At 42.9% G+C, this 13,011-nt stretch overlaps 1 protein-coding gene across 3 annotated transcripts; it reads left to right on the plus strand.

Moving 5' to 3' along the window:
* Positions 1–49: 49 nt before the first annotated feature.
* Positions 50–10,980, plus strand: clk2a (CDC-like kinase 2a). 3 transcript variants are annotated; one of them, XM_062528718.1, is made up of 13 exons: positions 50–349; positions 1,884–2,089; positions 2,676–2,946; positions 3,927–4,017; positions 5,745–5,811; positions 6,303–6,419; positions 6,935–7,101; positions 7,361–7,455; positions 7,556–7,685; positions 8,044–8,126; positions 8,322–8,401; positions 8,870–8,960; positions 9,295–10,980. In XM_062528718.1, the coding sequence occupies exons 2-13, from the start codon at positions 1,884–1,886 to the stop codon at positions 9,481–9,483; spliced, it is 1,587 nt and encodes a 528-aa protein (XP_062384702.1). In that variant the 5' UTR covers positions 50–349; the 3' UTR covers positions 9,484–10,980. The 3 variants fall into 3 exon arrangements, with proteins under 3 accessions (XP_062384702.1, XP_062384703.1, XP_062384704.1); XM_062528719.1 differs by lacking the exon at positions 50–349 and adding an exon at positions 492–640; XM_062528720.1 differs by lacking the exons at positions 50–349; positions 1,884–2,089; positions 3,927–4,017 and having other exon boundaries at positions 2,811–2,946.
* The last annotated feature ends 2,031 nt before the right edge of the window (positions 10,981–13,011 follow it).

Here is a 13,011-nt window from a genome sequence, read left to right on the forward strand (position 1 = left end):
ACTTTAAATTACCTGCCTGAAATACAATTTGGAATGTTACTGAAATGTGTGTTGATGTTGTGAGTGATGTCTCACAATTAATAGTTGGACTCTGGACACGTAGGCCATTGTATATACTTAGCTCACTGTAAACTGCGTAAAAACGCAGGGAAGTAAACCCAGCACAGGTTTAGGCCTAGTAGCTACTTATGAATAGTGGATTGTTTACGTCCGATAAGCGTGCACAGCTGAAGACAGGGGTGGAGAGAACTCCGTGATCGAATTTAGCTAGGGGAGACCAAATACGGAGGAGTGAAGAGTCAACACGGATTTCCTGTGGGACAAGCGTACAGGCCTCGCTGCTAAAACGGTATGCCAAAAAATATTGGTTGTAGTATCGACATGTGCCTTACATGACATGGCTAAATCATAGTACGAAGAGAGTGTACAACCTATGTTTAAATTTAAGGCCAGAAAATTCAAGCCTGCCATCTTCGAGACAAGATGGCGGTCATCGCTTCCAGTGAATGCAAAGATAGCTAGCTAGCTTAATAGCAAGCAAACATTATTCGAGGTGTCGGAATCGGATAACGATCATTTGACCATCAACATTAAGACCTTTAAATTAAGTACTGATTACTGACAAACTATTGACGATAAGGTAAGATATAAGCGGAAACATTACGTCGGACATTAGCTAAGCCATGGTACATCTGAATCCAGCTATGCTAACTAGCTAACGTTACGACTCACAAGCTAGTATGAGCCTGTCGAAAATAGTCAATTACTTGTTATTGAGAGCCAAACATTATTTGACGTTAGCCAGCTATGTCACCGTAATAGCTAACTAAAAGCTAATGTTTTCATTAGGGATAACGTCAGGACTAAAAAAAACCGCTAGCAAAAATTAGACGAAGAGATGTCTTCGTTTGCAGATTTATCAGTAACGTTAACGCTAAGGCTTTGGGCATGATGTGCTGGTTACATCAAGACATTTACATTACCTTGAGAGTTTTGATAATGCTAACATATAGTAACAAATGCTGGTATCGATCTGTTATGTTAACGTTATTTGAAGAAACATCGTCGAAAGACGCCATGTAAAGGAAAATAACCCTTTACAAACGTCGTCGCTAACGAGTTTAGCGCGCTTAGCGAGTTCGTCCTAATCAGGAACAACATAACCTAGATGTACAATGTAGTGCTAGACCAACTTAAAGCTAACGTAATGTTAATCTTTAGTCGTCTGACATCACCTACGGGTTCATTGATATTGTATCATATCATGTTCGGTATATTAGCCAAGTAATTGGCCCGGTAGGCTATTAACAGCTTAGTTCGTGGAACTTTGCTAACGTTAGTGAATGCTAGTTAACAACTTGCAACTTGGATCAGACTTGGTTGCAACATGCAGAGCTCGACTAAATAGTTGCATAGTTCGCATAGTTACTAGCTGGTCCATTTCTCCTTAAAATGCATTGTACACAAACACACACGAACATGGCCAAGTTGATCCCCCTCCCAAGTTCCCCCATAAGTCACACACAAAAATATTACAGATACATCTAAAATCACGAACAACATAACGTTAGCTGTAGCTTTAGTAAAGAGGATTATGAGATGTTCTTCGAACTCATCTGTAACAGATACCCGATTGTCAGTTTATCCTTTTCACTTTTACTGTTGATTTGACACTAGCCATCTTGCACAAACCAAAGATGTAGGCCCAATGGCCATTTTCACTGACCCAAAAGTCAAGGGCTTTTCTATAGAAATGCCTTTCAGTTGTGCAACTGTGCATCCTTGGTGGTGTGATTTGACTATAACAGAAATTTTATCTCTTGACATTTGAATTTATTTCCCCAATGGATTTCATGAAGGTTGCCCTCCTATTGTGTTCCCAGATGCCACACTCAAGACGATATCCGTCCTCAGACCGGGGCAGCCGGAGCAGTTACCAGGACCGGTATCGGGACCGAGATCGAGACCGGGAGAGGGACCGTGGGCGAAAGCAAAGGCATCGCCGCTCTCCTTCTTTCTCCACCAGCAGTGAAAGGGACAGGAGGGGCCGAGCTCATCGACAAGAGGCAGGCTATGCACGTTCCAGGAGGTGTGTGTGTGTGTTTATCTCATGTTCCCTCATGGTATTTTATTGCCTGCACCTCGTGGCATGTCTCTTCATGTGCTCCTACAGCTCTTGGCAGGGAGTGTACCTGTGTTCCCCAGGTCCTATGTTCCCTGCGTCCTATGTTCCCCACTTTGTATGGGACAGGGGAACAAAGGACCCTTTTTTTCTTACATTTTAGAAAGGGTCTTATGTTCCCCGCTTTTCCCAAAAAGGGTCCTATGTTCCCCAGTATGTATTGCAACTGGGGAACATAGGACCCTTTTGGGAAAAAATGGGGAACATAGGACCCGGGGAACATAGGAATGACCCCCTCTTGGCATGTAACATAATTTATGTTGGTTCTGGGAGGTAGTTCAGTTGAGTACCACCCTAGTCCAGTCACTTATGATAGTCATTGAGTATTCTTACATCAAATTAGGAAAGACTGCTTGTGAACATAACGTGAGCTAATGGATTAGTGGTGGTGGCGTTGGTCATGTTTTGTCCAGTGTATGCATCTGTTCATTCACAACTGCAGTTGTGGCAAATCTCTGCTGATCACACCACTCCTCTCCTTTGTCTGCTTCAGCTATGATAACCGCTCTGCAGATCGGAGGCCATACGATCGGCGCTACTGTGATGGTTACCGGCGGATGGAACACAGTCGAGACCGGGATCGCGACCACGGTGGGGCTTCAGCAGCTGACAGCTACTACGCGCGAGACTTCTCCCCCAGCAGCTACGACTACCGGCGGGAGCGCGACCGCAGCGAGCGAGACCAGTCCTATCGCCGCAAGGGCAGCAGGCGTAAGCACAAACGAAGGCGACGTAGAACCAGGTCCTATAGCCCATCGTCCTCGGTGAGTACTGCCCACCCCGAGACGTCCTCATGTACGCCTCTCACTCCTCTTCTCCCCTTCCTCCCTGTCTCTTGTTTCACTCTATCTCTCTCTTCTCCATAACCCTCTCTTCTCCTCAGCCCCTGGACTCGGTAAGTAGTGAACTCTTTTCCTTTTGGTTTGGAGTTTTTGTTTTTTGTTTGTTTTTTGTCTTGAATTTTTAGTTTTTATAAAGTCTCCTCGGGGTTAGATGTGATAGTCCAGAGGCAACAGTAGGTCCTCTTAAAAGTGGGCATGCTGGAGTTTACTTTTTAACTCTGGTTCATGTATATTTTTAACTTCAGGCAGCCTGTAAGGGCAAAAAAAAAGAGTAGCTGACGCAAGCATCTCTCTCTCTCTTTTGCTGTACCTGTCTTTCTTGCTCTATTCTTCTCTAACCTCTGTCGAACAGTGAAGAGAGAGAGGGTGCTTACCAATGAGTTGGTACATTTTGCCCTTGTCTGAAGTTTTTTTGTTTCTTCAACTGTCACCTTGTTCCATGGCTTTACATAAGTTGATATTGTTCACTGTTCTGGATAGAATCATCCTATTTTTTTAAGACTAATCAGTGAATAATTGCTTGTTTTTTAGTTCTGCTAAATATGTTATGATGTAGGTTGATCTTGTGATTTTTGTCAGGATGAGGCTAGGCAGAGGGTTGATGGGGCAGAACACAGGGGACAGAAAGGCAGAAGGGGGCGAAATGTGATCTTTGACTTGTTCCCTTGCACTATATCCCTATCGTTGTATATATCTCCACACGTGGTGTCATACCAAACGCCCTATGATCAACCAAATCTACCTACATCAACAACACCAACTGCGCTGCTCCTCCGCCCTGCTGTCGCCATGGTCACGGCTGCCCCCCCTTCCTCCTCTCTGCCCCTCTCCTCCTCCTCCTCCTCCCCTCTGCGGTCGCGCCGGTGACCTCCGAACACGGGATGGGCTGGTCCCTACTGCAGCGGAGTGACAGCCGGACGAGGGCGGTGTGTGTGAGGGACGACGAGGAGGGTCACCTGATCTGTCGGACTGGCGACGTCCTGCAAGAGAGATGTACACACTGCCACTATTCTACTCCTATCGTAACTTTTCTCCCTATCAGTTCAACCATAGAGCAGAATTTCACAAGGGGAGGATGAAAATGATGATGATGATGGTGGTGATGGTGATCACCATGTCATGGTAGAATGCTCTCTCCAACTAGCCCAAAGCAGGCAGGGAGGGATTGCGTTGAAGATGATGTTTTCTTGTGGGGGGAGTGGGTGGGATGGGTGGATGTATTTGTAGCTGTGGTCAGTACTGTTTGCAGATACATTCCTTTTTATTTGTTCCTCAAACCCATACATTCAGTATTCAGTTTTTTATTTTAATTTGCTCTTACTTTTATATGTAACTGCCAGGATTAAAAGTCGCAGGGTTTGTAAATCGTTAGGGCGCACAGACGTTTCACTAGGGATGGGCCCAGATTAGTGGTTGACTTTGTCACGAGGAACAGAAAGGTCTTTTCATTAATGAAAGTGGATTGGTATTTTACAAAAGGCTCGTTTGTGGATTACACTTAAATTCTGCTTCTCTTCTGCAAAATGCTCTTAGACGAAATAGTTTAGTAAGCAAGTCCTGAGTGGGTGAAGAAATGTTCCTTATTGATAGGAGTAGCATTTTTAGTAAGATATGGAAAAATATCCTGCAAATTGTGGCTTCTTACCGGGACCAGAAGCTAGGCTAGTCACTCATTAAATCTTGACTAAATCTTCTCAGGCCACATGGTAAGCAAGACAGAAAAGATTAGCCTGTAAAATATGAGGGAGAAGTTTCAGTTAAGCTTCACACTCATCCAACTGTAGCCCGACTGCATGGTAACTACCAGCTTTACATTCTCTAAGCTAAGTCAAATAATGTTTGTGAGGTGGTAGATCTGCTGGTATTTACCTCAACCATCTTATTGTTGATGGACTACTTTTAGCACGTCAGTCGAGCCTGTAGACAAACTGGGTAGGCCTATAGAAAAAAATAGATTTAAACTTGTTTATAGTCTTCCCTAATCTGGGCCTAAGCACTGAAGACCATAGTGATATTGATCAGTTCGCCTTTTTTTTTGTTAGCGACGGTATCAATTTGCCCCCCGAAACAATGTGCTCGTCCAGTTTCCAGGAGCCATTTGGATTATAGTCCTAATTGATTGGTTACTGAAGGTGTTTTCTCCCTGTAGTGTAATCCTCATTAGCCTCTTTAGGCAAGGCTGCAGTGTAATCGTTTCGGTTATCGTTTTGTTGCACAGCCATGATTAGTGTGAGTGTAGGAGACTGCTGTGTTGATCTTCGAGGGTAGTTGTCTTGACAACTTAATAGGTCCCAATTTTTAATGTCAGTGCATAGACAGTCAAAACAAAACGATGCCAGTCAAAACAAAATCCTGTAATGAACAACTGTAGTTGACCAGTGACCGTTTTTAGATTTTTTTTTTCTCCTATCGGTAGGGTATACGTTTATGGTCAAGCAGGCATTCTCAAACTGTTATAACCCTTTGTCCTTTTCTGTTAGTGTTTGATAGTACCCTTCTGATTGTCGTATTCTCTTGTCTTTAAGTGTGTTTGGCGAGTGTAAAACATCCATGAGACAATAGTCATGACAGGGCTGCTAGCTTTTTTTTGCTGCCTGCATTTACACTTGAACCTAACTTTGCACACTCATCTAAGGCCTTTACCTTCTTTCCCACTGTCTTTCTCTCTCTTCTCTCTTTTCTGTCTCTCTCTTTCCCCATGCTCTCTATTTGTGTCACAGATGAGATTGTCAGCACTTTGGGAGAGGGCACCTTTGGCAGGGTGATGCGCTGTATTGACCATCGCAGGTAAGACCCAGTGATAAATAATACAGATTCTCTTGGTTTAGGATTCATCAGGTTTTTGTAGCCACGTATTACTTAATCACTTCTCACACAGAGCTTCATGCATATTATCTGCCTTATCGCATGTTTACTGTACATCTAGATTTGTGACAGCCAAAGTACTCAACGGTGCACAGACAACATTGAAATTATTCAGTGATAGTGAGTGCCGTTTAGTACTGTTTATTCATATTTACTCTTGTAAGTGCATTACAGAGAGAATCCAATCAATTATCCATGTGTCCTTTTTTTAATATTTATTGCATTTTCTAAAAATCCTGGATTAGTTTGCTTTCCCTGGAGCTCCTGGATGGATTGCTTTGGAATTGAACAGGATTTGGTTGCATTAAATGTGGAAGAGCAGGATCGCATCCCATTGATTACAGCAGGAAATTGGATGAGGGAGGAGAAGATACTAAAATCAAAACCAAATGTCCTCTCTTGTGTGTCTGTAGAGGGGGCACTCATGTGGCGTTGAAGATCATCAAGAATGTGGAGAAGTACAGGGAGGCGGCTCGTCTCGAGATCAACGTCCTCGAGAAGATAAACGAGAAAGATCCCGAAAACAAAAAGTACAATTTTGACAAGCACCTTTTAAACTCCGCTTCAACTTGTTCAACTCGTTTTCAGCATATGCACTGACATGTCTGACCTACTGTACTGTGCAAATGCTGTCGGCATGTTTGAAATAATACTGTAAAATGAGGAGGTATTTGAAAAAAGTAGATGAGATGGACAAAATAGATTGAGAATGTCTAAACATGTGCACTGTACTGTTCTACCGTAATTTCCCGACTAGTAACTGAGGTTTATACATTTGAGATGTTGCTTAATTTTGGTTAATACACAGGGGCAGACTGTACATGGGAATTCATTTTTATTCATTCTTCTTTGCTGAAAGCCCTAATCTACTTTTGATTTTGGGCACTGCAGTTAATACATGGTGGAAAATGATTTTTCTTTTTTAATTTGCATAAAACCACCATTCAGCTGTTTATATGCAATGTAGCTAAAACACATGAAATTGAAATCCCTTTTGATCCCCCTGATTTCTATTCATTCTTTCGCCCACCCTGTCTTCCTGCAGCCTGTGTGTCCAGATGTTCGACTGGTTCGACTATCATGGCCACATGTGCATCAGCTTTGAGCTGCTGGCCCTCAGCACCTTTGACTTCTTGAAGGAGAATAACTACCTGCCTTACTCGATTAGTCAAGTGCGCCACATGGCCTACCAGATTTGCCTCTCTGTTAAATGTAAGTACTTCTTTTTGTGTGTGTGTGTGTGTGTTTGTTTGTGTGTGTATGTCCAGTGAGTTAGTGAAAACAGTCATTACATGCCGTAGAACCAGGTCATTGATCTACTTATGTTGTGTGTTCTTGTCTATAGTTGAGCGTGTTTGTAATGCTGTTTTTCTCAAACATCTTTGAGCGAAAGCCTTGTCGTGTCATACACTTGTGTAAATGTGTATTTCTATCTTAGTAATTGTTTTCTTTTTTACCCTTTCTCTTTAAGTTCTCCATGAGAACAAGCTTACCCACACAGACCTGAAGCCAGAGAACATTTTGTTTGTCAACTCGGACTTCACCATGACCTATAATGTAGAGAAGGTAAGCCTGGTAGCACTTGGAAGTTTGTTATTCTGAACAGTACATGTAGCCAGTACTCTAAATATTCGTATGGTGTTTGTTTCTTCTTCTTCTTCCTCAGAAGCGGGAGGAGAGGACAGTGAAGAGCACAGGAGTGAGGGTGGTGGACTTTGGCAGCGCCACCTTCGACCACGAGCACCACAGTACCATAGTCTCCACAAGACACTACCGTGCCCCAGAGGTCATACTAGGTAAGCAGGATGGGCTTTTTTAACCTGTGTGTGTTTGTGCACGTTCTGCGTCACTGTATAAACTGAGGGTGTAGTGATGCTAGTCTACTGAAAATGTCTTGTCACTACTTCTGTATAGCCACTAGAGGTCACCCATTACAAAATATTTGCTGGTACAATGGACAGACTACAGAGACAACTCTGCAGTCATTTATGATCACATATTCTGTCTTGACAGATTGATCTTGCACTGCCACTAAACATTCTTTTGCCTGTTTGTGTGTGTATATGTGTGTATGTGTTTATATGTCTGGCTGGACCTTGCGTGCTTTGTCACAGATGTAGAAATAGCAGGGTAATCTGTTTGTGTGTTCTGTAGAGTTGGGCTGGAGTCAACCTTGTGACGTCTGGAGCATTGGCTGCATTCTGTTTGAGTACTACCTGGGATTCACCCTCTTTCAGGTATAGTAGCAGACCTTCTAAGAACACAAACAAAGGGTTCCATTTATAGAACCTGAAGTACACCAGAGAGCCCATTTTTAAGACCCATGTCTTAGACATGTATTTGAGGGTTGTGTAATTGAGCGATTGATTCTAACTAATACATTTCATGATCTTATTGAGTGATGTATATATTTTTTCATCCTCTCTCTTTAGACACATGATAATAGAGAACATTTGGCTATGATGGAAAGAATTCTTGGACCAGTGCCTTCCAGGATGATCCGCAAAACCAGGTATAGTAGAAAACAAATACATGCATTGATTTAGCCTTTTTTTTCACCCAAAAGCATTGACATTGCTCTAATTTAAGAAATGAAGCCATGGTGTTTGAAGAAGAAAAAGAGATGCAAACTGCTCACCTTTTTGATGCAAAAATGGGCCATTTGTGTGTGATTTATGCTGGTCCGAGCAGAATTGTTTTACAACAAAACATACTGTAAAGAATTCCATAAATTAATCCATAGATCTGTCACCTGAATACATCTTCAACACACCATGTGTTGAATTTATTCACTCGGACATTGGCAAATGTCATTGATAAAATGTTCAGATGAAAACAACAAGTGTGAACTGAAGCTCAATCAACCCTTAGTGTGTTCTAGCACTACTGTATCCAGTTCATTAGTTATGTACGCACATCCTTGTTCATTTGTGTTTAAAGTATGGTCTGTCTCATCGTGGTGTCCCTTTCTGTTGAACAGGAAACAGAAGTATTTCTATCATGGCCGCCTTGACTGGGATGAGAACTCTTCAGCCGGCAGATACGTCCGAGAGAACTGCAAACCTCTTCGGGTGAGAGAGAAGTGCTTGATTGGAATTTAACTGCTAAAAATAAAGTGGGATGGGAAGGGGGTAGATGGGGTGAGTTAGTAAAGGATGGTAGTGGTACTGTTTAAACATATTAGATGGTTCAAACAAAGTGGTCAAGTCAAGGTACATTTCATACATTTAAATGGAAATTACATTGCTGTGCACTCCGTCATGCCCACATAAAACACATAATAAGCTCGAGCTCGAGGTCAAGCTCTTTTGTGTTTTCTAGTACTTGTTGACTTGCTGTTTCTTCCATCGCTCACTTGCATCTGTTCCTCTCCCCCTCCATGGTTGCTCTTCGTTCCTCTCTCAGCGCTACCTCTTGTCGGAAGCTGAGGAGCATCACCACTTGTTTGACCTGATGGAAGGCATGCTCGAGTACGAACCCTCCAAGCGCCTGACCCTGGCCGCCGCTCTGCGACACCCGTTCTTTACCTCTGTGCCCGCCAGTGACCAAGCCACTTCCAAGAGCTGGGAGGGCAGCCGTGACATCAGCCGGTGACGCCTGTCCCCCCCACCTCCGTCTCCGCCCCACCCACACACCAGCATGCGTGCAGGAACTTAAAGGTGGAACTCGATTTTTTTGGTGAATGTTTTTAAAAGGTCAGACCGAAGAAGATGTGAAGATTTTGGGGTGGGCTACCTTAAGTTTGAATGCTCACATGGAACTGTTGAGGGGGGAGGTAGGGGTAGGGGGATTTATGTTTCCTTTTCCTTCCTGTCTGTCTGTTTCTTTTTCCTCCTCCTCCTTTTTTTATAAGCTGAACCCATAAACTATGACACTTAAAAGGTGAGTTCAAAGAGATTTTGTGGCACTCGCTCAGCTCGAGGCCTGTCCTAGCCATTTGCTTCCACACCAAGGGGAATGTGTTGAAAACCAAATGGCCTAAGCTGTGATTGTAGGGTAGCGCTGAAATATGGGAGTAAGGTTTTCCTGACCTAGACGAAGGAAACCTTGTCTGAAGCAGGCGGAGTGAGGCAGGGGAAAGTTCTTGAACCTTCCGCCATCTAGAAGCACTCAAATCCAGACTGAGAGAAGTGAGTGGCGTGCGGACGTCGTCCCGCAACGCAGCCAGACTTGAGTGTTTCCTGTCTCCACCGATTAGGTGGAGAGCCATTAAGGAGCAAGATGCCCCCCCCCCCCCCCTCCTTTTCCTGTTCTTAGTTCTTCCAAATATGACATCAGTCAAACAGAAAAAGACTTTTAACCAATCACTCCAGCCTGTCCTATTCAGACTAATAACTACAACTACAACTATGTCTGACCTTCCTTCCTATTGTTTGGCTCTTGTGTGTATCTTTTGGATGTTGGGGGTGGGAATATTGACCCAAATAGTTGCCTCCCTTCATGTCTTGACACTGTGAGGGAAGCTGTACTTGCTGGCAGTGCCTCTGGCTGGAAAGTAACTGTTTGTTCAGATGGTTGTTGTAAAGCTCACTGAATAAGCATTGATGTGAGTCAACACCATCCCTGGGTCAGATGGGCTGCACAAGCATGCCCTATAGCAGAATCTTGCTGGTGTGCTGTCAGAGGGTGCAATCTAAAATGTAATAGGTCATGGGTGTTCTATACGGCACACTGTTTCACGACTACACTCCGGAACAGTGGCATCACAAATTGGCCTCAAGCCAGCCTGGCTGTGAACGCCATGCTAGTATGCACACTCAACACACATGATAGCCTTTTGTAGCAGTAGCCCGGTGTGTGGGGGTGTCCTCCCCAACAGCCCACACAGCACACATTTACAGTATTTATTTTTGGTCAAGCTGAACTGGATGTTTTTTTCTTTTTTTTTCCTGTTTTTTCATTGTTTTTGTTTCATTTTGTTTTGTTTTTTTTGTATGCAAAGAACTGTATAAAAGTGTATATAGAAATGAATATGTACTTATGTATGGTTGTACGACGGTAGAATAAAGATGCCCTGCTGTAACCTGGGTGTAATGAGAGCGCATTGACAGCACTCATCTCAGGTTGCTGCAGGCAAATGTTTCGTTTTTACTCATGTCTCAATTTCACCTTTATTCAATTAAACAGTTTTATTTCAATCATTATGACTGAATCGATAGAAATACGCCTAATATTTCACAGCCTAACCATTCGTTATTGCTGGGCTTTGCACCACTTCATTAAATCGGTCCACTGATAAGAAAAATACCACCACATGTAAGCAGAAACACACTGCAGCGAAGCTCCCGTCACAATACCTGCACCTGTTTTCTGGGTTCCTCATGGTTACAGTAATTTCCCGCATATAAGCCGCATTGTGTATAAGCCGCAGGACAGTGTTTTATGCAAGTTAAAAGAAACAAAACCATATCACTACATTAACTTCCCCCCTGTATTAACCTCATAGCTGAAGAAATTTAGCAAAATCAATGTATAAGCCGCGGCTAATAGTCGGAAAATTACGGTAACGAATAATAAGATATTGTTTTAACTGAAGGCTTTTTGACCCCATGTTAATACTGAACCGGGATGGTCATCGAATGCAAATACGGAATGAAGTCCGATATGACACACATTCAGCACTGAGCCAGCGATTACCGTAATTTGCTCTCTTAATTTAGTATCAGAACCATCTGTTTTGGAGTGCCTAGTGCCAGTATGTTCACCGTATGTCCCCTTTTGATCCACTCTATCTCAGTCCGTGTTGTGACCCTTCGTGTTGTCTACTGGCTGTTCTGACTTAGTTTGTCTTCTGTTGACTCATCCCTCTCCTTGGCTTGAGAGCACCACACTGATACAGTTGAATATGCCAATGGACAGCATATGTCGAAATCACGGATGGCTGGTGTTGCTATTTATAAAGCAGCTTAGTTGTGTCAACTGTGTATAAGATGCTGTCAGTGTAGGCCTATATGCTCATCAGGGTCATTGAAATGGTAGGCCTATTAGATCCATTCCGGAGTTTCATTTAAAAAATAAATGAATAAATAAATGTTTAGCTCGCAGTCAATTTCAACAAGTCATCTTACTTCATTAATTGTCACGTTAACTTCTGAGAATATTTGGTAAATGACCCATAACTCAAAACCTCCTTAAACTCTTGGTTTTTGCACAACATTGCCCTTGTGCTATTAATGGGGAAAAACATATTTCCAGAAATAAAAATGAAATGTATTCATTTGAAATACATTTCCAAAAATATATGGGTTTCTTGTTTGAACCAGTGAGATCAATGTTTAACTTGAAGTTGTGTATTTCTCCCATAAGTCAAGAGGGATGTCCAGTTGAGGAAGTTTGACAGATTAACCTCTTGCGTCACTGACCGAAGTAACGGACTTCATTCACCCTTTCTACAAGTTTCCACAACCTGTCACCTTCCGGCATCTGTCATGACATCTGTTCATATGCTCATGTGCCTCAGCAATATATCCCAACACAACAATGATGAGCCTAGTTCTTCTTCTTCCTTTAAACGACATCTTGAAACATAAATTGGAAAATGCCCAGCTTCATTGTCCTCTACCGAGGCTGAGGGTCTCAACCTTTTGCTCTGCACCGCTCAGTCCCTTGGCAGTTGGCACGTGTTGACGCATGTTTAGCTGTTGTCTCTAATGAGATTGTCTGTATTTAGTCCTCAGCTGTGGGGAGTCACAGGAGGAGATCAGACGTTATAAGACTGTTGGCTATAAAGGCAAGACTTGCAGAAACAAGTCAGAGCAGAGTGAAGTCAGTCAAGACACGGACTTCGTTGGCAAACAAGGTGAAGCCCTTCTCGCTTATGCTTTTGTGTAGAATTGAAGCCATTGAGAAACAGAAATTGGATGATATTGGGATCTTCACGTTTCATGCATAGGCAATAGTTTAATCTCCAACTGAACCTCATAGAATAACTTATTGGGCAACTGATACAGGCCTATCTGTGATCATTTTAATTCACACCTGCTGTTGATGTAATGGAGGAGGATTGATACATTTTGGATATATTCTCAACAATTGTATTAATTCAACAGGATGGACTCAAAGATGATGAAGAAGTCTCTGGGTGCTCCCCTGAGGCACTTCCAAAGCTGCGTAACTCAAGTG

This window comes from Sardina pilchardus, chromosome 24, assembly GCF_963854185.1.
Source record: "Sardina pilchardus chromosome 24, fSarPil1.1, whole genome shotgun sequence".
In the NCBI taxonomy this organism is placed as follows: domain Eukaryota; kingdom Metazoa; phylum Chordata; class Actinopteri; order Clupeiformes; family Clupeidae; genus Sardina; species Sardina pilchardus.

Excerpts from the sequence above, each read along its gene's own strand:
- clk2a (XM_062528718.1), top strand. The coding sequence starts at position 1,884 with ATGCCACACTCAAGACGATATCCGTCCTCAGACCGGGGCAGCCGGAGC. Across the intron at positions 5,812-6,302 it reads CGCTGTATTGACCATCGCAG|AGGGGGCACTCATGTGGCGT; the intron begins GTAAGACCCAGT and ends GTGTGTCTGTAG. Across the intron at positions 8,961-9,294 it reads AGAACTGCAAACCTCTTCGG|CGCTACCTCTTGTCGGAAGC; the intron begins GTGAGAGAGAAG and ends TTCCTCTCTCAG.